Source organism: Rattus rattus, chromosome 11 (assembly GCF_011064425.1).
Source record: "Rattus rattus isolate New Zealand chromosome 11, Rrattus_CSIRO_v1, whole genome shotgun sequence".
Taxonomy (NCBI): Eukaryota; Metazoa; Chordata; class Mammalia; order Rodentia; family Muridae; genus Rattus; species Rattus rattus.
The window spans coordinates 21,371,399-21,394,967 of record NC_046164.1 but is presented as its reverse complement, the minus strand read 5'-3'; the positions used below and the strand labels follow the sequence as shown (position 1 = coordinate 21,394,967).

Genomic DNA, 23,569 nt, shown 5'->3' with positions numbered 1-23,569 from the left:
ACTGCCTTATAGGTCCAGTGGTTTCTATCTCAGACAACTGGGGTCTTCTTAGTCACACACCTCCATCTGGTCCCTCACTTCTCTAGCTGAGAAGCAAATCTAGTCTTCCAATCACTAGAACAGCCCTTTCCCCAATTCCCCAAATCCCAAATGGACACTGCTTTTCTACCCACATGTAGAAAGGGGCAACTGAACCTAGGACCGCATCTGATTGTCACCAGGTTCTACATATCAGTGTGTTTTAAGGGCTTGACTCAAGTATACAAGACATAAACTTTATCAAAAGAAGGACAACCTCCAAGTGTACATGTAGTTGCAGAGTTGTATGGTAGGAGAAAAATTAACATGAACCATGGTTTAATAATTTGCCTGAAAGTGTTCACAGTGAAATGAGTTGCCTGTTTCTTTCCTTTCTAGGCCACTAGCTGTGACCATGTCTAACCTATATCCATAGGTTTACTATAAGTATATGGTATAGAATGCAACTTATACCTATAGGAGTATGCACACATGCTACTCTAGCACAATACAATCTTGTGCTGATGGATGGTGCACATACAATGGGAGAAGCCAGTTTAACTGATGCTAATATTCTCAGCTCCATAGAAAGATATCCCAGCGTCGTCAATACTTGGGCACTGATACTGGAAGCTGTAGGTTGATGTCATTATGCAGGTACAGGATAGAACAAGGCCTGTCATTGGATGAGAAGGAAGGATGGGTGGGAGAAAAGTTTAAGAGAAAGAAGCCAGGGCAGCAAGGAGGAGGAGGCAGCCAAGGGAACATAGCGGTGGATGTTAAGATTCCTCTCTGCATTGGTTGTTATGACTATTCTTAAGGGATGGATGTATACAGGATTTTGTGTCTGGATGGGCAAATTATATTTTATCTAGGTGGGTGGTTTATATCCTTATCATTTGGTTGTTAAGTTTATTGTGTGGATGTATTGTGGATTGAGAATTTAACATGTAAATCTGATTGTTGGGTTGCAGTTTGTTGAGTCTTGATGTTACTGGGTAGCTGGGATCAGAGTTCCTAGCTGGCCAGGGTTGGCCAGGGCAACTAGCAATGTGAGCAGAGAGACCACTGGGGCTAGAAGATAGTTAGGGTAATGTGGTGTGGTACCACACTGGAACCAGCCACCGCTGAGATAAATTAATATTAGTTCTATATGGCCTACAGTGCCAAAACGAATGCCAGGGAGTGACTGTCTGGGTCCAAGAGTACCAGGGGGACAGTGAAAGTGGCTGGCAGAGAGACAGCTTGGAGCGGGAGGCCCATGGACCCACGCCAAGTTAGAACTCGCGGGAACTGATTTCACCGCTTTTTTAATTTTTACTGCAACAGGAAGCAGAACTGATACCTCAAAAATACCCTTGCTAATGAGATGACATGTGTACCAAAGCCTCCTTTACCCCAAGTTGCAAAGCCAAAACTCAGAATTTGAAAAACAGACCATGAAGACAGGGGTGTGAATTATGTTTTATTGCTTGTTTCTTACTGTAGAGTCAGTGTTTTTGAACATTAATAACATGTCCAAAATTCAACATTAAAACATTCAAATAATAAAATACAATGTAGAAAGAAGCTGTCCATTGTAACCCTCCTTCGACTAACCCTGCTCGAATCAACTGGGACTGGTCATGTTGGTTTATGGAGAGAACTCTCTGACCCAAGTCCAAGAGGGAGTCTTCTATCCCTCCTGGCCATTTGGTGTCCCTTTGAGAGGGCTAGGAGATCCCATATGACCCCAATGGTGGATGATCTCTCCTTACACCCCAGGCTTACAAGGCTCTTTTCCTACCAAGAGAGTTGCAACGGACCTCCAGGAACAGAGGGCCAGTAGAGTGCAAGGTAGGACCAATTCAAATATGCAGGAGGCCCCTGTGCTGGTGGTTCTTCCCTAAGCCTCTGTTTGTATGTTAAAAATAGAAAAACTTGCTGTACACACGGATGATGCTCCACACAGGACCAGCTGGAAGCAGGGCACCTGTGAGCTGCACTCCGCTTGAAGGCACAGGGTCCTCACCATCCCAAGGAAGGAGTGCACGTGTTTGAGTGCTTTTCAAAACGTACTTCCTACCTCTGAAAAGCTGTCAGCTGCCACACATCTGATTGCAATTTCAGCCTGGTTTCTTTTGCAATGTTTTAGAATCTTAGGAGCCCCTGGAAATCTTGATATGTTTTGTTCCTTCTATGAGGAATCAGATTTCTGAGAGGTCAAGACTCAAGACAAGGCTGTGATACATCATTCGACAGTCAAAAATAAATATGTGGCCCTATAGTGTGGATACGAAACAATCACAAAGAAATAAATATGCCAGACCCCAGAGCTGCAGGTTACACACTAGCAATAACATGGGACCTAAAAACTGATGTCTTATGAAACATTTACTACTGTGACTTCAAAGGGTAAGCAAAAACATAGCAAACACTGTGTTTGTAAAAGATGAGCTTCTTCAGAACCAATGGGAGTGACTGTGGAGTCAGGAACGAGCAATGCGTCCGATTTAAATAAACCCCCTGCATCCTTCCCCATGGTCACCTCAGGTGACGAGGGCCCACCGCACCTCATGGTGACACCAAGGGCATGGTCACACTTTTGCCTGAGGAACTATTCCAAGCCCATCTTGCTTCTGAAACCCTGGTGTCATGAATGCTCTTTTCACACCATGTGTCCCTGAAGGAGGAGGAACCATAAATGTAATTTATTCACGCCCACACCATCTAAAGCTACAACAACCAGGACTGGAAAGGGGACGAATTAGAACCAAAAACAACAATAACTCTGAGACTTTTGTCCTCCAATTCCAAATTCTGAGCTCAAAAGAATCTGCAGGCTGGTCAGCCAGTTTCCTCCCTGAGAAGCTCTCTCTTCTCTGCTTCCAGCTTCCCTCTCTCCATTAAGGCCCGGACAGTGTAAGTGGCGCATGCGCAGTCTCTCCTGGCAGCTGTCAGTCACCTGTAGGTTCCAGCCGGGTGCAGTCTGGCTCTGCAGTGCTGGGCTGGGCCATTTGCCTCCGCAGCTCCTCCACCATCTGCAGCAGGGCAGAGCGCTCCATCTCCAGGGTCAGCACAGCCTGCTTCAGCTTACCCTCGCTGGTAAGAAGCTTCTCCACCGTGACTTCAAGGCTTTGGATCCTAGCATTTGCCACCTGGAGAATGGAAGGAGAGGTGAGAATGAATGTACCTGCCTCTGATTACACAAGAGGGGGTTGCTGTCAATGCCACCACTTTGGGGACTCTGGAGCTTACTGATGATCAGTTCACAGAAGAATGATCCCAGCTTCTGGTGCAGGCCGATTGGACCCTTACAAACACCCTGACATTCTTCTGCATCTGAGCCCCTCTGGGACAAGGGATTGAGAAAGCAGCATCAGAACATGAGGAACTGTACCCCCAATCTCTACCCTGGGAGAAGGGTAGAGCTCAAGTACACACAGGATGCTGCGATGGGTCAGACTGGAAGCACACAGCACAGCCTATTGCAGCTAACCACTTAAACTGAACACTTAACACTTAAAAACTAATGTCACTCTCACAAATGGTCAAATGGCTATGTGACAGTCTACTTGTATTAGGGATACCTCTCTAACCTGAAATCTGGTTTTCTTATTTTTTGTGGAGTAGTATGATATCACCACTGGAAACTAGGCATTTCCCTCTGCACACGGAATGCTGGAAGCAGTAGCATTTTGCTGAGAGCTTTCTTTGAACTGCTGCCTATTGGCCACCACCAGCATTGCAAAGAACAAGATCCCAGTCTCACTCCAGGGCAGAAAGGACACACCAGGGCCAGGGAAGTGGAAGTTTTGGTGCTTTGTAGCCCTAGCTCCTAGCTCCTGTCCTAGAGGGCAGGCATCTCAGGGGTGCTAGGCTCTGGTGGCCCGAGGGACCTCTGAGAGCACGGAAGCAGCTCCAGGCTTATATTCCAGGCCTTCCTGGCCTACTCCAGCCTCTAGCTGCACCCCGGCACTCTGCACTGGGGGCTGCCTACCTTGTTAGTCCAGGCTCCCCACCCCACCTTGCATGTCCATTTGTTTGAGCTAGGGAAAATAGATGTACTATTTTCCCACCTCATTTTTAAAACCCAGAAAATTGTTTTTTGAACAAGAAAATCTTCGTGCTAGACAGAAAACCTGTGACTCCAAGTCTAGCGCCAGCTGTACCACTAGAATACTGAATCAAAGGAGAACAAGGACGGGAGGTGCAGGCCATCCACTTCAGAGAGGGGAGCATGCCTGGTGCCTCTCCTTAAGTGGTACCGTCTCATCCCTAAAACTCTCCCCACTGTCCAGGTCTGAGTCTGGCCCACCTGTGCTCTGTGAACCATGCGGCTCTGGGGTAATCGTTTGCAAGGCTGAAGAGTGAGCTAGTGAGGCACAGATGGCGGCCTCCTCAGTTAGTAAAGAAAGCATGTCTGATCTTTCAAGATTTGGTTCCCACAGGCCCTACAAGAGCTGCTCGGAGCTAGTGGATTATTAGGAAACATTCTCATGCCCTCCATTTGCTACTGCCTAGCATACGGAATCACCTCATGTACTTACTGCTTGTGAACACCAGGTTCGAGGGTTTCAGCTTTTGCTTGTAGACAACTCTTTGTGAGACAGCCTATTTTTATATTTACTCTGTGCATTATTTTAAATGAATGAGCAACACTGTGCTAATTAAGCACTGGACATTAAAGTATAATAGGCAAAGAAAATTTTTAGAACTTTCTCAAGTATTTTATAAATAAATAAACCTTTAATAGCCTTTCAAATTAAAGAAAAACAAACATTAGTTCTCACCTGCTAATTTAGATGGCGTACATACATTAACCTAAATTTGGTGTTTACAGTTTAAGACTATTAAATGTCAGAAATGATTTCTGGCATTAATCTATGATCATTATTCTTTTATGTTTACTTACATATACTTGAATAACTTGTGCCACTTACAAAAGTTAAAAATACCTTCAGACTTAAAGGTTCTGGTAGGACACATGTACTCACTGCATAGAAGAATAAACCTTTCAGTGTGCGCTTACTCAGGGTCCTTGGTGAGGAGAAAGAACTAGAGGACACTGGAGCCAGCACGGCTGTTGACATTTACCTCACAGCAACAGTCACTACTGATATTTTGAGGGTATAGCCTTTCTTTTTTTTTTTTTTTCACAGAACAGACATATATTATACTTTTAAAGAATACCAAATAAATAAAGAAGCAAATAAATAGATTTGCTTCTCTAATTAATACATATAAACAAAAACACTCATTCAAAAACAGCTGTGTGCTCTGTATTTTGAATGACAGCATAACCCAACATATCTGCGAACAGTGTGCTGTTTCCAGATTGTTTTCTCTATCCTGTTTCTGTATAGACCCTTGTGTGCTTGTACACATCCTTAAGGTGTGCTGGGCCAGTGCTACCCATCTGAGAATTTTTAGGCACTGCTAAAGGCTGTGGGAAAGATAGTGCTTGTTCACAGTAATGGAGGACAATTAAATTTTCCCATGCAATCACTTCCACTACTATCTTTACAACCTAATTTTTAAGACTCATAGTTATTAATGTTTAGCAAGTATCAATATTATAACAGGCCTCACTGTGGTACATCTACTGTTAGGCCATCTTTTTTAAAAATATTTATTTATTTGTTTGTTTATTTATTTATTTATATAATTATATGTAAGTACACTGTACCTGTCTTCAGACACACCAGAAGAGGGTATCAGATCTCATTACAGATGGTTGTGAGCCACCATGTGGTTGCTGGGAATTGAACTCAGGACCTCTAAAAGAGTAGTCAGTGCTCTTAACCACTGAGCCATCTCTCCAGCCCTCCCCCCCCCTTTAAGTGTTTTTTACTCCAGCTTTCTTTCTCCTCATGAGAGAAAACAGTCAACATTGTGTATTACTTGTTTTTCTGTGTCACACCACACTTTATTAAATGTTTAAAAAACAATAAACTTTGGCTGTCCATCAAGTATATGAAAAGAACAAAGCTACAATATAGCATGTACTATGTACTTTAGGACCATACTGAAAACCTTCTGATACAAAAGGGATAAGAAGCATATGAGATCTATACTTACAGAGAGAATCATGAGAAAGCTCCTTCTAAACTAGCACAGGGCCTAACCACACAGCACCACCACCCCTTGCCCACGTTTTCGGGAAGGGCAATGTGCAGCTCAGCTGAGCCAGCACAGCACAGGCTCAGTAACTGCAGTGGGCTAGCAAATCCCACTCAAATCCCTAGTAGGTAGAAGGCCCCAGTCTAGAGAAGAGGGTGGTCCTGGAGACACCTGTGATGTGAGTGAGCACGGATGCCTTAGACTTCTCGGCAGTGTTTTACAAGTCTCTTAGATAGAAGCAGGGTGGCACGCACTGCTTTGGAAACTCCACACAGAGACATAGGATTAGCCTAAGTAAGGATCCTAGTGCACACTTCTGCTCACAGAAAGCTGACTGCTTCAAAATGGAAACATGAGCTCAGTGGGAAGTGCTCACTTCAAGGTTGATGTCACAGATCCACTGCCAGCTTGAAGTCACTGGGAGTGACCTGCACAGTATGTCCTTGTGGGACAGAGCAGGCTCTTTGTCCCCTATGACTTCCCTTCAGGTGACAGCTGAGACTTCTGGGGAAGAAGCACAGCAGCATATTTTTAGTAAGGACAGATTAAGCAGTATGGCTTCAGATGTGCCTGGCAGTTAGGATGAGCGAGGGAAACATTTCAGTTTTGTGCACTACAGTGAGGATCCACCAGTCTCCTGCAGTCAAGAGCTGCTGGGAGGAGGGCATGTGAGGGAGGAGGGGGGGTACTTAAATGCCCACCTTTCTCACATCATGAACAAACTCATGAGACGGTGGCTTTCTATGGAGAAAGATCAGAACCAGATAAAGGTGGAGAACATATTCTATGGAGCCAAGAGCCTCCATTAACAACCAATAATTTCTGACACTGACACATTCTCCCATTTACACTATCAAACAAAGAGAACTCAAGGTTTAGTGCCACTGCACTGACAGAGGAGCCATGCCCTGCAGTGGTTTTTGCACATATCACGCTCAGTCCCTCTCCCTTCTGCATAGACTATTTATAGTGCTGTTCCTCTGTGTCTTCACCTGCATTCACCCACTTAAGATGGGAGGTTCTAGAGGGAGAACGGCGCCCCTCAACAAACAAATCTTTGCATTTGTATCAGACTTATAAATAACCATCACTGTTCTGATTTATTTTGTTAGATAGATTTAAGTCACTTCCCTCCTTCTTTATTTATCTAAGGACCTAGCCTGTTCTACCCCCAGGCAATGAAAGCTCTCATCATTATTCAAAGCACAATTGTTGGCATTCAGCATCTGCGACCAAGCTGGTCTCCTGTAAAGCTAAGTGTAGAAAGAGCCTCTCAGAAAGCTCCTGGACTGTTTGACCGTAGCAAGGACATTCTGTCTGCTCCGTAATAAAGGGGCCGATTCTCCTGGGACACCTCTGATCACAACTACAAAGAGCGCAGGGTGGGAAAGGTCCTCTGGTCATGGGAAAGCCCAGGCTGCCACTGCCTGTGGTGAGCTAATGAGCTACTCTACACAGAGGCTCAGGAAGCAGCTTTGCAAATATGCTCTACCTGCAATTGTTCCAGGAGGTCAAGGTTCTGTTTGCGCAAGCTGCTATTGGTTTTCTCCAATTTATCCATTCTTTGGTTGTCACTGAGAGGAGAGGAATCAATAAGTTCTTCTTGGAGCACATGGTACTCAACCTCATAGGCTTGTAGCTGTTTGGCGATGTCCATCTCAAACACCTGTTGGATAGAGAAATCATCAGGCTCAGAAACTAAGACCTGTGCTCACGCTCACGCCACCATGTGTGGGTATCATTCCTCCATGCTTAGCACATGCGGTAGCACACAGAAGAGAGGAAAAAATTCAGCTTTGAGAAGATCAATGGTTTTACATGGAGAAGATAGAATGAATACCTAGAAATAATCCAAAGGAAAAAGAATAAGTATAGGTTTTAACGCTTTTTCTAAAAGCCTAAAAAGATTGTTTAAACAAAGACTTTCGAAGGGCGAGAGAGACAGCTCAGCAGTTAAAAGCACTGGCTGCTCTTCTGGAGGATTCAGATATAATTTTCTGCACCCATTTAGTGGCTTGCAGCTGTAACTCCAGTTCCAAGGGGAGCTGATGCCCTCCTCTGGCCTTCGTTGGCACTGAACACTCAGGTGGCATAGACTAGCTGCTTTCTCTAAAAATTCTATTAAATACACCAACTATAGGTCAAAAGTGACAAAAGAATCATGTTCTATTTGCACAGGCACCAAGTTTAGTTACAACTCAGCTCGGTTTTTAAGAGTTGTAAGACTCCTGGGGTTGGGAATTAAGTTCAGGGGTAGAGCGCTTGCCTAGCAAGCCCAAGGCCCTGGGTTCAGTCCCCAGCCCCGAAAAAAAAAAAAAAAAAAAAAAACTCCAACTACAGTAGATGCTTAAATGGTCAGTTTCCATTAAAAAAAAAGTTGTAAGAATGACAAAGCAATGGGACTGTTTACAGAAAGTCCTCTTGACATAGATCTGCAGAAATGAGCCAACCCTAACTGTCAACCACACACAGATGAGTGAACACAAAACAATGCCTGAGTCGTCTCTCTTTCTGTAACAGTAACAGTGATGACAGAGCCACACGTGTGAAACAAGCCCAAAGTGCAGAAGCCACCCAAGAGGCAGTGTCTGTACTTTCCCCTGAGGAGGAAGCAACAGGGCTGTAGTGGGTCGGCCTGAGGTCAGCAGACAAGACTGCTGCTGCCTAGTGAGACCCCTTCTCTGCGGTAAGGTAAGCCTGCAGGCTGAAGCCACTCCCCATAGGCCCACAGTAGTTACTTTTCCCATTACTGTGACAAAATGTTCAATGAAAGTAACAAAGAACAAGAATTTTATTTTGGCTCAGTTCAGTGGTGGGGAGCCTGAGGTGGCAGGAGCCTGAGGTGGCAGGAGCCTGGGTGGCAGGGCACAGTGTATCCACAGCCAGGAAGCCAAGAGACAGTGCAGATGCTCACTCAGTTCTCTGTCCCCTTTCTGCTCAGTTTGGACCCCAGGTCCTGGGGTGGTGCTTTTCTCACTTTAGTTTAAGTTTTCTCACTTTAGTTAGCCTAATTTGGAAACTGCCTCAGACTAATCCTAAGGTTTGTCCCGTAGGTGATTTTATCTTGTCAAGCTGACAATCATAATCCTCACAACCCTCAAGGTGGTCTGACAGTCTAGAACAAGACTGTTAGTCTAGAACACTCCTCTGAGAATGAAGTCAAAGCTTCTGAAGGGCAGAAGTGACTCTCTACGTGCATCTCCTAATTAATGCAGCAAACACCCCTCCCAGCTGTGTAAAGCCAGCTTCCCAAGGGTCCCCCACAAGCACCAAGGCTGCAAGTGCCCCATAAAGCCCCACCACATTCTTGCCCTTCTAAGCTGTCTTATTTTTCAATGCTTCCTAATTTTCAGGTTAACTCCACGGTTAATACTGAATAGATTCAAAAGTTAATCTATGTAAATATTAAGTCGCATGTTATCTGCATCTACCTGGTTTCCTTTTGCTTCTGAGTGACTGAAGTGAATGGGGACAGCATTGCATGTCACATCCCTGGTGACTGGCTCAGGCAGCGAGTTAGCTTTGACACTGGGGATCTCTCTGAGTGACTCCAAGCAACTCTCTCAACATCTCCTGGTCCTCCTCCATGGAGCAGTCATACCTACCTCCCAGCACTGGGCTGGGGAGGAAGGGACACAGCTCACAGAAGTTCCAGTGCATGCCTGGAAAGCTCTCGTCTCGTCTGGAGTCTGTTTTACACACACAAAACCCTTCAGAATTTAACCTCATATCTATCTCAGCAGAACTTCAATGGCTATGCACAGTGAGGTGTCTGAAAGTCTGAGCAGGGCAAGAACCACTGCCCTGAAACCGCTCCTGTGCAGTTCTGAGGATGGAAAAATGCACTTCGTTTAAAGATCATTTCCTGTCCTGGGAGACTTGGCAACAAAGCCAAGCCTTTTCTACAGACTTATGATGACATGTTAAGGTTAAGCTGGACCACAGGCTGTGTGCCCTTCTGGGCCTCCATGAATTCATAATAAATATCCCGGGTTCTCATCATCTCGGTGTAATTGCAGTATCATCCAGCTGCTCAGAACACTGTCCATGACTACAGTTATGCCCCAGGAATGGTCCAAAAACCACAGCAGTCTGTCTGGTGGGGCAAGAACCTTGTTCCTTGAGTAGCACGTACAACTATTGGGCTTGCCTTGGCCAAGGGACTGAAATAAAGGGATGGCGGTAAGGGCCCTTGTTCTTACATACTCACAGGGCACAAGTGACTGATGCAGGGTGGCCTAAGATTAAAGTCTGATTCCACAGGGCACCTCAGAGAAGCGCTGGTAAACGGTTCAATCAATGAACTCAAGACAGGAATGTTAGACACTGGGTGCTGATGGGAAAAGTCAATGCTCTTTGGGAAGGGTTCACTTCTAGAACAAGCACAGCTCCTCCCCCGAGCCTTCTAAAACCCAGGCCCTGAGCATGCTCACTCCAACAGCCCACGAGGAGGAAGCAGCCCTAGCTTTCTTTAGTTTGGTTCCATCTGACTCCACTTGAGCCTTCCACTCTCCTGCCTCTCCATTTCTCTATAGTTGTCAGAAAAGTTCCAGAAATTTGGTGCTGAAAAGAGCATTTTCTTCTGCTTGTCAAAGCAGGAATTAGTCCTTTCCTTATGTTCAGTTTTATTACTGAAGCAATAAAGCTACAGATGGAAGTCGAATGTCCAGAGCAGCTTCTGTCATCGTTATGCTCCTTCCTCCTCACTGCTCTAAGCATAGTTTTCTAGTTGTAAACACAACTAACAGCACACATCCTATCCCACCCACTTTTCTCATAATTTTATGTTCTAAGGGCTTTCTCGTATGGTGCCCTGTCCCTGACCCAGTACACATGGCTTCATGGTTCTCCACCAACTCAGCACATCAGACCATCCAGCAAATGCTGGTCATCTTGACTGTTTCCAAGTTTTTTGTTATTACAAACATAACTACGAGAATTTCCTTATACATAGGCTTTCCCTGTGTCCGGGGCCAGTCCTGAGAATGCATCCCAATGGTTGGGATTCCGGCAGCAGAAGGGTCTGACTGGTTTACTAGCTTGCCCTTATTGCCAAATCACTCACTTCCCAGGAGGAACAATCCAGACAGAATGCCACCAGCATGCACTGGTGTGCCAGGTCATGCATGCCCTTGATACTGCATTCTATTAAAAACCTGGCTTCTTAATCTGGCAGGTAAGGCATTAAAAACTTTAAATTATACATGAAGCTAAATATTTCTCTGGATCTGTGTCTGCTAGATGGTTCTCCTTGTGTGTTTATGATCTCGCCTCATTTGCTAACGAAGACTCAGGATTTCACTTTGCAGTCTTTGCACATGGTATAACAAAGGCATCTGTACAATTAGCCACAAAGTTTTGTCTTTTTTAACTTTTAGACCTTTTCCCCCAATCTGTTAGTCTCAGTATTAAGGCAGTGGAAGCAGTCTGCCTGGGTATCCACAACAAGGGGCGCTCCGTCTATAGTCATTGTAAAAACAATAATAAAGCTAACTAAAAGTCAATCTGATTTTAGTTATCATCACACGTGACAGTGGTAAAGTGCTTTTCCCCCAAGGCACTTCACCCTCTTGGTGTGGCACTATTGACTGTCCTTTTACAAATGAGTCTTTTCAACCAGTACAGTGTCTCCTGAAAGGGCACAAGAGGTCACTCTGCTGCTGTAGCCTGAACACAGGAGCTTTGTGAAGACTGGTTTCTACCCCACAAGGTCAAACACTACAGGCAACTTCTCTTAATAATGCTGCTCATGGCATAGCTCCCACATGGTCCTGTGGATCCTTGAGTCAGTAGGTCTAGGTGGAGCCCTGGATTCCACCTACCTAACAAGTCCTTTCATGATTTGAGTAGCGGTCTGGAATTGCAGTACAAAGGTAAACCATGCTGCAAGAGGCTGCAGGTCAGAGCAGCCTTACGACTTCCTGCTGTGAACTGAACCAAGGCTTCAGAGTCATAGTCAGTGTAAGAGGACTAGAACTCTGTTAGTGCTGATAATTATCATAGGGCCTTCCTAAGGTGCTCATGGATTACTGTATCTAACAACTGTGGTGAGCAAAAGCCACATGGAGGAAGGCTAGTGGCTCTAGAGACCTTAGGTCTTCTGTCTAGACACTCACCCTTGGAAATACTTGATGCTCCTCCCAGCATGACCCAACTAAGCCAGGGCTCTGGAACCCTGTACCAGACACTATTCCAGGAGCCTGGCTGGGTCCCAGCTGCTTAAGTAGTCTTTAGAGAGCATTGAATGAAAGAAATGGGGTGGGTGGACTGCCCTCTGCCATGGTCTGTCTACGCACTGGGCTGCAAGCTCTGTCATGCAGTAACAACATCCCTCACTTCCGCCGTGAGAACTTCCCAGATTTGAGCTGGGGTTTCTCAGACTGAGTAATCATGCCGTACACCTCTGGCTTGTTCTCTAGTGTCGTTCAAGACTTAAATATCCTCTTGAGGGGAAGAGAGAGAAAGTCTAAGTTCTCAGAGGTCAGGTTCCAACTGAAACATGAGTGAGAAGGAGAGCAGAGAGCTGCCTGCACCCTTATCTGCTATCTATCAAGACAATTCCTGGAATGAAAGCCTGGGCTCCAAATGTCCATTTCACCTAGCCTACACCCTCATTACCTCAGCACAATGCTGTGAGCACTGGAACTACTACTCTGTGTATTCTTCATCCCTGTACTGGCTGCAAAGGCAGGGCTGGGTAGTTGCACCAGAGGCCTTCTGAGGCTCCTAAAACCTAAAGCACCACTTACTAAGCCATCACACAAAATGCTGGCCATCCAGAATCATCTCATTCTTCTAGGCCCAGATGGATGCAACTATGTCAGCTCAACCTCAATACCCCGGCACCCCAGGGTTTCCCCCTAAGCCTTGCTATTGCAATATGGGGGTGCTGGGCCTGTCCAATCTTAATGAAAATGGAAACAGGAATGCCATGACATAAATCTGCTAAGGAGTTTGAGTGATGTATGCCAAGTTCACAGGGGTTGTCCAAACCAACTCAGATACATAGACATAGAACTGCTGTGGCACCCATGCTGGGACACTCTAAGCTTCCAATACTGAATATTCCCATATTCCAAAGGGTACCTGGTGCATGCTAGACTGCTCGGTGCTCCCACTGAGTACAATTCTCCACAGAAAAGGTGGAGGGGGAAAAAACCTGTCCCCAACCCCTTCTCTGAGGCTGGTTACTTGTGACATGCTCTGGACCTGGAACAAGGCTAGAAGTCAGCACTCATGGGACAGAGACACAATGTAGGTAGCAAGACTCTGGGCTTACCCCAGAAGCTGTAAGACATTAAGTATATTCAATAAATATGGTAAGAAGAGAGTAAAGGAGTGAAAATATTAGAAATGAAGAGAATCAAGCATTTACCATACAGTAAGATCTTGAGGTAGGTGGTGTGGGTAGCTGCTAAAGCACTCTGAGGTGTGTGATGCATTTGAAACCTTACCTCTCCCCTTGGCTGCAGAGTGAGTGTGGGCCAGCCAATTAAGCACTCTGTCCTCAGGACTGCGGTCATGACTGTGTTATTCGTGTGTGTGTGTGTGTGTGTGTGTGTGTGTGTGTGTGTGTGTGTGTGTGTGTATTTTTCCCCTTTAGGACCTGACCAAAAGTAAGGACTCAGTAAGCCAAAGTGGCCCATACTGAGCAGTGGGGCCAGGCAGGTGAGACCTGGAGCCAATCAGCTAGCCACGGGTAAGTGCAGAGTGGACAAGAACTCCACCATTGGCATGTGCAGTGTGCTAAGATGCACGGTCACCTTCACAAGCTACAGGACATCCTCTCCATTTGCCCAGGCCAGATTCATATCTCTTCTCCCAAGTATTTAACCCCTATGGTAGAAGAGCTGAGAGTTGTAGAGGCTGCATGCCCTATAATACCCTGGACTTACTGGACTGTCCTGAGCTATCTGATGAATGACCAGAAAGCCTTACATAAGTATTTACTTAAAGAGGAAAAAGGAAAACTTTTTAAATGATTTATTTAAATTTATTTTTTAATCTGTTTTTAAATGATTTATTTAGATTTTTATCTGTAGAACATGTTCTAAACTTAGGAGAGCTGACTGATGACTCTGCAGTGTGATCCAATGATGACAACCCCTTCCAGTACATTCTGTGTGACAGTTACTTTTGCTTGTCACTATGCCTAGATTGAGAGATGCTAGGAGATTGGTAAAGCAAGGCTCTTGTGTGTCCATGAAGGCATTTTCTGGAGATTATGGATATATGGCAGAACCGCTCAGGACAGAAGTCTTGTCCTGAATGTGAGTTGTGCCATTCAACAGGCTGGGGCCCAGTCACACAAATGCAAAAAGAGAAGGAAGCCTTTAATCCTAGCACTCAGGAGTCAGAGGCAAGCTGATCTCTGTGACAATGCTAGCCTGCTCTATAGAGTGAATTCCAAGGCAGCCAGGGCTACACAAAAAAAGAAGAGGAGAGGAGGAGGAGGAGAAAGAAGAGGATGAGGAGGAAGAAGGAGAGGAGGAGAAAAGAGGAAGAGGAGGAAGAAAAGGAGAGGAGGAGAAAAGAGGAAGAGGAAGAAGAGGAGGGGGAGGAGGGGGAAGAAGAGGAGGAGGAAGAAGAGGAGAAGGTGGTGGCGGCAGTGGCTACTGCCAGTAAGAAAGCCAAGTTCCACTCCTCCTGGGCAAGTGGAGCTGCTGCAGCTGCCACCCACTACAGACACCAGACACAAGCTCCTTCAGCCTCCAACCCACAAATCTCCAGGCGGCTCCAGATCTAGTTGTGACTACAACTGCATCATGTTTCCCTGAGACTTCTGGCTTCATGAACTCAACAGCTAATAGATTCTCTGGATCAACAGCATGCCAATGGCAATTAGACCTAGTCTCCAATCATGCAAGCCTTTTTAATATTCCCTGTCTTATATTATTGGTCTGTTGGTTCTGGTTCTCTCAGTCATACAGTCTCTGGACACTTCTGGTGGTGACTCTTGCGTCTAAATATCTTGATCTTTTATCATCAGCAATCTCTACTGGAAAAGTCTTCATTCTCCAGAACCGAAATTGGCTTCTACACCTAACATAAACCACTCATGATTGTGTACTCTAGTTGTAATTTCCGGCAAAATTACCTAAAACACTTACCATTTCAGAGAAACGGTGCCATTGTATTTGGAAACTAGAGGTGCCAAAACTTGCTAACAACACTAACAATATAACAGTAAAAGAAAGGCATAGAGCAGATTCACACAGTCAGTTCTCCTGATGACAGAAAAGTCACTTTCTGAACATCGTGATTAGTACCACTGAGAGGAAAACCCAAAGCATTTATTTTAACAAAATCCTGTACCCTACAAATGTATGTATTTCAGAAGAACCATGACAAGAATGGAAGCCTCCTCATACTGTAATAACCTGATGACTTGTGCATGCGACCATACCTGGCTTCACAGTGCCTTTGCCATTCATATACACAACATACAGGCCCAGTCATACATATCTGTGATGTGTCTTCCATACGCCAGGCATCGGGCAAGATGCTACCTGGAGGGCAAAGAGGTGAGAAGCAGTTCCTTTTCAGGTGACACTCCAGAGCTCAGCAGGCATCTGGAAGGCCCAGAGTCCATACCTGACTGATGGTCTTCTCCATCTGCACCAAGCCTAGGTTGGGGAGTGTATTCTTTATGAAGTCCACTATGGTTTCCAGGTTCTCATGCTGCAGAATCAAGGGTTTATGGCTCCCCAAAAGACTTAAAGCTACTTTAAATATGACCTCTGATCCCTGAAGGAAGATCATATCTAGGAAGACACAGAAAGGCAGAGTTAAACCCCATCAGTTCCTAGCTAAATACTACTGTGTTCTCTCCTTTTTGCACCATAGGGCAGAAGGGTAGAAAATATAAGCCCACATTACAAATTATTTCCTTTTTAAGAATCTATTATTTCAGACAGTTGTCAAGACAACACTGCAAACGAGAATAATTAAAAAACAATAAATAAATGGCCTAGGTTTTATCACAGGTTCAGATAAAAGTTTTTTCTACTCTGAAAAATCAATTAAATTCAAGAGAGCTTTCAAAGGTTGAAAGAAGTTTTAATAGCTTATGATTTTTTCCATGAATGATCTAGATTTTAAAAGAATTACTAAAACATGTTTTACAAAACAGCCCTATTTGTGTGTGCATGTCTATATTCCTGTATGCATTTGTGGAGGCCAGAAATGGTATTGAGTGTCCCCATCTTTTACTCTTCACATATTCCTTTGAGGAAGGGCTCTTTCTTGTTTTCCTGATCCGGCCAGAGCCAGTGTTCAGCAGAGATTCTCCTGTCTCCATCCCACTCAGGGCTGGGATGCAGGCATGCATGGGAAGCCCTGTTGCATACTCCAGCCCTCAGGACTGTGTAACAAGAACCTCCAAACCACCTCTTTCCAGCCACTAAAACATGTTTTCGATTAGTAAAGCCAAAAGACTCTTACAGATGGAGAATTATATTTTGAAATAAAAGATGGAATGAAAAGAGTCCCAAGCCTTTCAGAGGTCTACACAATTTTAAAAGCACACTGAACTTCATAATAATGGAGACAAGAACCTTCCTTCTGTCTGAGGAGGTTCAGGTTGGGTGAGGCTACTTTCCAGTTCTAGCGTTTTCTCATGGTGTATGGCAAACCACAGCAGTTCCTATCCTGAGTTTACACAGGAGGATGAGGCAGCCAATCGCACAAGGCAGCAGGCCGAGCAGCTGTCCGTCCTTACTACCTCCCCTGTTCTCCTGGAACTGGAGTCATTTCAGAATAAGGACCAGTGTCCCGGGCTAAAACACAGAGAGGTGGTTATTGGGTGACCCGACTCAGGCAAGTTTCACCTAGTAGCTGGAATAAAGTTTAAAAAACAAACAAACAAGAAAAAAAGTTAAAAAACAAAAGTATAACTATAACTATGGCCAATTACTCTTAATTTTTTTCTTTGATATTCTCTATCTCACCCTTGGCTGAAGCATCGTGGAAAAAAGATAAAGCAACTGTCCAACCACAATAATCAAGGCAAACAAAAGCACCCTAGAGGGAGAGTCCCAGAGATACCTCTCCACATGGGTCAGAATGACAGCATGCAAAAAAGCTGTTCCCACCTGAAACATAAAGGCTGACACTGGTGACAGACAGAGGGCAGGATGATAGATCTGGAAGCCTACTCAGCAGGTTAGCTCTCAGGTTATGCTGAAACTTTCACTGATCATGTGATGGCGTGGGTATCCCTAGGATGGCCTGTGCTGGGTAATGAGGGGACCAAGTGCGGCGTGCAGCCTGCAGCCCACCGCCACACAGTGAGTCCCCAGCTACTAGTCACCACACCTGCTCAGGGTCAGGGTGGATGACAAGATGGAGAATGGTGCAACACAATTTATTTTTATTTATGTGTGCATGTATGTCCGTGCAAAGGCCAGAAGGCGGCATCAGATCTGGTGGAACTGGAGTTACAGGGGCTGTGAACTGCTGGATGTGAGCGCTGGAACTGAACTCGGGTCTTCTAAGAGCAGAAGAGAGCTCTTCTACAGTGCTGAGCCATCTCTCCATTTCTTACAGGATGCATTTTAAACAGAAAGGTTTTATGAAGAACAAACAAAATGATAACATTTAAATTACTCTGAAAGACTTTAAACCTAACTTTAAATAATCGTTAAAATGTTATCTATAATGCAAACTCACTTTGCTAACCCAACTATTTCTCCTCCATTTGTCTTCATGCGCTCACATATCTGCACTCAGGAATTAATAAAAAACAACAGTAACTGTTCTTGGAAAAGTGTGTTAATGCTTCGCAGGAAAAATGGACTGCTGGGCAGGTGGGAGGTACTGCAGCTGAGCTATGGCACAGTGGCCCACTTCTTTCTGGACTCTCCCTTTCTTCTCTGCATTTTCAAGCCATTCAGAAACAGGCAGGAAAGGGAGGGAGCCGTAAGTGCAGCTGATCCCACACATTGCTTGCTGAGAGCAACACACGTAACTACTTTCCCTTGAAGATACTCCCAAAGCCATGGAACTATGCTCTTTCCCTTGATGATCTCATATGGCATCTCTTTTCCAGCTGCATGACTCTGTCCAGGGGAACCTTCCTCCCCTTAACTCTCTCTGAGGAGGCTGCAATCCATTGGTTGTGGAGCCTCCCCTTCCTATCACAATGTGACACCATGGTTACACTGCTGCAGAGCCAATGGTTCCCTGGCCACAGGACGACTCTCATTTCTTACTCCATTTTCATTCTAAAGCTTCTGTGTGTTGTGTGTCCAACCCTCAGTTTTACACTCCACTTCATTTTAATCTCCCTAGTAGGGCATTCCTCAGATAAATACCAGAAGCCCAGCCCTGCTGGCTGTCTCCTCCAGTAAGAAAGCCAGCTCCTATTTTTCCTAAAGGCAGATGTGGTCAGAAGGTGAACAGAGTAAGCATTACTTTTCTTTAAAAAAAAAAAAAAAGAGCTATTTCACTTTATAGTAATGTGCTTGTGTTTGGGTATGTGTATGGCTCTGCAGGTGATGGTGCAGGCCAAATGAGGGCATCAGACCCCTTGGAAATAGGGGTCAGTTTTGAGCTGCTTGATGTAGGTGTTGGGAACTGAACTTGGGTCCTCTGCAAGAGCAGTATGTGCTCTTAACCTCTGAGCCATCTTTCAGCACAAGTGTTTCTTCTGAGGTCCCTGTCTCACTCAAACTAGAAATATACAGACCATGGGGCACTACTGGACAGAGGACTGACATCTAGTTCAGTGTGATCACCACGGGGTCAAGGCATACTCATTGACAGAAGCTGCCTTCTCAAGCAGCATGTCCTTCTTTGGTGGTGACCTATTAATATGGAAGCTATGTTGGTACAAGCTGGGAATCTCTGTGCATTCATTTATTAACTGGCTGGTTGTATTTGTACGTGTGCCATGGCACTCATGGGGAAGGCAAGAGACAACCTGTAGGAGTCAGTTCTCTCCTCCCACCATGTGGGTTCTAGGGAGCGAACTCATGTTGGGACTGAACTCATGTTGGTTCCATCATGGCTGGGCAGCAAAAACCCTAGGTTGCTGAATTATCTCGGTGACTCTGCAAACTGGCAATCATCTATTCATGTATAAAACAGAGAATTGTCAACAAAGGGTCATTTGCTTTAGGATTTATCTGGATTTAAAGGCTAATAATAAGAGCCTAAATGGTAACTACTCACAGTATGGACTCAACAAGCTGGCTTAGTCACCAGCACAGAAAACAGCTGGGAAAATCTGCCTTTCTGAGATGGTCTATGCAAAAGCACCTGGTGTGACATCACAGCACGAGCCTTCTTTGGGACCTGCTTCCTGTCTGCCCTCCCAGGAGCCCTTGTTAGTCAGACAGGAACCCACTAGTACAGCAGGGAGCTGTGGGATCCAGGAATTTTGCAGACATTGGCATCTCTAAGCACACTGTATATAAAACTGGAAGACTCATCACTCCTTCAGAGAAAAACATCCTGCCTGAACTGGTTTCAGCTTTTATTATTAGAATTTAAGTCACGAGAACAAGTTGCACAGAGTTCCAAGTGATTCTGCAGCAGAAAGGCTCTCATCTTCAGGGAGGAGGCTGCTTGTTTTCCCATGTCCTTCAGCAGCTGACACAGCCTAACAAGACTGCTCTCCCTTCTCTGCAGGTGGCAGCTCTGTTAGGCCCAGGCAGGAGTGCCACTAATCCCTGGTAGCTGTGGTCAGTGCAGCCCCCCTGGCAGAGTTTTCCCACAAACCATGGAATTCAACTTCTCAGCTGTATAGGCTGAATACAGCTGAGACAGCCTATCAACAGCCATCCAGCTCTCCCTGCCCGTTGCTGTTCTAGCCCTCACAAGACCCACAGAGCAAAAGGATTAAGGGAAAGGGTAAAGGGTCCTGGGGGGGGCATTTCCCCCCATTTCCAAGGTACAGGAAACACAAAAACTCAGAAGAGACTGAAGCCCACAGCTAGAGGTACATCCTGTAACTCTTGTCAGTATAGCAAGCACCCAGTTTTGAGGCTTTTATTTTTATTTTTATTTTTTTTTGTTTGTTTTTTTTGAGACAGGTTTCTTTATATAATAGAGCTGGCGTCTTAGAACTTGCTTTGTAGACCAGGCTGGCCTCGAACTCATAGTAATCTGCCTGCCTCTGCTTCCCAAGTGAGTGCTGGGATTAAAGGTGTGAGCCATCACACCTGCCTGGGGTTTTATTTTATTTTATTTTACCTATGGCCTAAATGTCACAAATCTCACAATTTGCCTAACTGTAAGATAACTTTTACTCTCTAGTTTACTGTAGTAATTCAATCTGGGAAGTTATGCAAAAGAGAATCATAGCATTTTAAAAATACAGATTCCTGTCACAGAGGGAAGTTTTCAAAGGTTCCTGTGGACAGACAGAAGGACAAAAGACCAGCACTCTGTTGGGAGAGGAGGGAAAGGAAGCCAATACTTACTCAAAAGAAGACAAGTGTTCAGGGTAGATAGATGGCTCAGTGGTTAAGAGCGTTTTCTGCTCTTCCAGAGGACACAAGTTCAATTCCTAGCACCCCATGTCAGACAGCTCACACTACCTTTAATTCCAGTTCCAAAGGATATGGCACTCTTCTGGCCTCTTGGACATTAATATACACATGGCATACACTCACACAGGCACACACATATACACGAAAATAAAAATAAATTAAAAAACAAAGTTTTAACATTTTTAGAATTAGAATCATGTCTGGTCAAAGTATATACAAAATAGTGTATGATCAGTGTTTATGAGCAATCCCTTAAGATGCTCTCTGCGGGGCTGGAGAGATAGTAAGCACTTGCCACATAAGCAAGAGGAACTGGGTTTGGAACCCTAGCACCCACATTAAAACTGGTATCATGGAGGAAGTCCAGTCTAGAGGGGTAGAGACAGGAGATTCTCTGGAGCTTATTGGCCAGCCAATTAATGAGAAACACTGTCTCAAAATATAACGTGGAGAGGGATAATGGAAGATGCCTGGCATCATATCACCTGGCTACCACATCCATGAGTATTCTTAAATGTGCGCGCGCGTGCACACACACGCACACGCACACGCACACGCACACACACACACACACACACACACACACACACACACGCACACACACACACAATCTTCTCAGGTTCTAAGATAAATGTGATATCCTCGTGGCTAATGAGGGGCCCTGTGTGCACACTCATAGGATGAGAACTCCTAGGCTAGGCCAGAGTTACCAAAAGTTAAACGGGACTTGAAAGCCTCCATACCAAGCTTGACTAGATAGATAGCTATAAAAACCGAGCAAAAGGGGGCAGCAATAATACTGCTTCGTGACAGGAGAATGCTGGCTGGTAGACAGATGGAGGAAGCTCACCAAAGACTCTGGCTACAAAGCCAAGTGGGAACTGTGAGGCGAACACGGTGAGAAACCAGGGAGCTGCATAGAGGCTGGGGCCGATCTCATACTCTTCCAGGTGGTTGTAGAGGTCTCTGTGGTAATCATGGAGGAGCCGTGACAGCTGGTACATCTGGATCTGTAAGAATACACATCCACGGGGCTGAGAACTATGCACCTACTACAAGTATAGACTTACTCATCTCATGGGGTGGAGGGGTTTTTAGCCCTGTTGATTCTCTATTTGGCTTAGGGTATCCAATGACCTAAAGCATCCAACCAGAGCTTCCGGGGAGCAGGCTCCATGAGGTCAGCAGAAGAAGCTTAGGCGATAATGCTTCTTCCACTTCTTTCGTCGTTGTTGTCCACCATGCTCTCTAGCTAAGAGACCCTACATGTCTGCCTGTGCAAGCATCTAAAAAAATTCACCAACATTCGTAGAAAACCTCTAACTAAGGGGAATCTGGAACAAAGAGCTCCTGCTAGGAGTTAACAAGGGCACCTTCATCATGGTTCCAGAGAATGGGCCCATTGTCTGTACTCAACAGTCAATTCCCTCCAAACTCCCAGAGGCAGTCTTCAGGCAGGGTGAGAGTCAAGTCTTACAGCGGCTGGTTTCCCTTTGTGAGATTCATGTTCATATAGTTCAAACTTACAGGAAGAACTAAATAAACTTTTAATAACACATACTGATATTTTCAAATGAAGTCCTTAGCTCTAGTGGTACAATCTAAAGCCCTTAAGTTATGGAATCCTGCTGGGAAATGAATGAATGAACAGCTAAGCAATGCTATGGACACTCCCAGATCAGGGCCCAGAGCTTTCTCCACCTCTGGAAAGCAGCAGGCATAGTGCTTGACCAGCTGGGTGCTTGTGTAAGGTCTTCCTCCCTCCCGGCCTGGAAGCTGGGGCTAGAACCCAGGACTTCACCATGTGTTGGGAAAACACTCAGCCACTGCCCTACAACCCTAGACTTTGTTGTTGAGACAGGGCCTCACTATGGAGTTCTCACATAGGATAAATTCACTCTATAGGCGAGGACAGACTACAACTTTGGATTCTTCTGCTTCAGCCTCTCAAAAGTGGGCTTACGGCAACTTTTTTGATGAACTTGTTCAGAAATCAAATACTGACAGGGTTTCTATTCCATTCCAACTGCTAGTTGCTAGGGGTATAAGTCAAAATCTTCTCTCAAAGGAAATCAGGACACGAGAAGGTAGGAAGTAAATAACTAGGGTGATTTATGGCTGGAAATGTGTTGTCCTGAAGGCACGAGACAAGATAGCATGGAATGGTCTGTCTGTCAAGAGTGGCAGTGAGGGACCCAGCATCAGCACAAGAAGGAGGAGCTTCTGGAATCAAGTCCATGACAGTGGAGCTGAACCTTGGATGACAGTAGATGGAGAGAGGGTCCCAGGCAGAAAACAGAATAGATCACAGGGTTGGAGACACCAGTAACCTCTAAGGAGGCTAAAGGAAGGGATAGGAGTTAAGGTCCTAGTGCCAGACAGGCCTGGATTCCACTTCTACCTCCAGCTTCCAGGGATAGAGTGAAGAGAAGGAAGGAGGAAAACCAAAGACCTCTAGCTGTGTGTCCTGGACCAACTTCATAATCCATCTGAGCCTCAGTTCCCATCTACAAGCTGAGGGAATTAAGAGCACCTTCCTGAGAGCCATCATGGGAAGCACACAGAGCAACACCTACCACAGAGTGAGTTAGCAGTGGACAAGAGCCTAGATCTGCCTGTAGAGGAATGACACACATCTTCAGCATCTTTTTATTTATGGCACAAGGATGCCTGGTACCTGTAAAATAATCATGTCTGGCCGATACTGTTTCCGCAGCCCCATGTCAAACATCAGGAACTTGAGCATCTTGAATGCTTCTTCCTCACTCATATGAAGGAGCAAAATGCCTGCCACGAAGCTGAGACCTTGACAGTATCCAACTTCCTGGTCCAGAAGTGAGTAGGCCTTCAGAATGTTGTAAAGTGACAGCTGACCTGCTCCAAGCTGGGCAGAGAAGTATGGATGTGTTGGAAAGGTTCGCCCTGGGAAAAGAATATATGTCAGAGGTAGCATA

General features: G+C 45.2%; 1 protein-coding gene across 3 annotated transcripts in view; it reads right to left on the bottom strand.

Moving 5' to 3' along the window:
* Positions 1–1,464: 1,464 nt before the first annotated feature.
* Positions 1,465–23,569, bottom strand: part of Tbc1d1 (TBC1 domain family member 1) — a 186,126-nt gene continuing 164,021 nt past the window's right edge. For 2 of the 3 annotated variants that reach the window (XM_032917082.1, XM_032917083.1), the window contains 5 exons: positions 23,293–23,537; positions 21,466–21,625; positions 15,715–15,884; positions 7,613–7,786; positions 2,955–3,155 (listed from right to left, as the gene is read on the bottom strand). In XM_032917082.1, the coding sequence (XP_032772973.1) occupies positions 2,955–3,155; positions 7,613–7,786; positions 15,715–15,884; positions 21,466–21,625; positions 23,293–23,537 (950 nt within the window). Of the gene's footprint in view, positions 3,156–7,612; positions 7,787–15,714; positions 15,885–21,465; positions 21,626–23,292; positions 23,538–23,569 lie in introns of all 3 variants that reach the window. The other variant, XM_032917081.1, reaches the window with a different exon arrangement.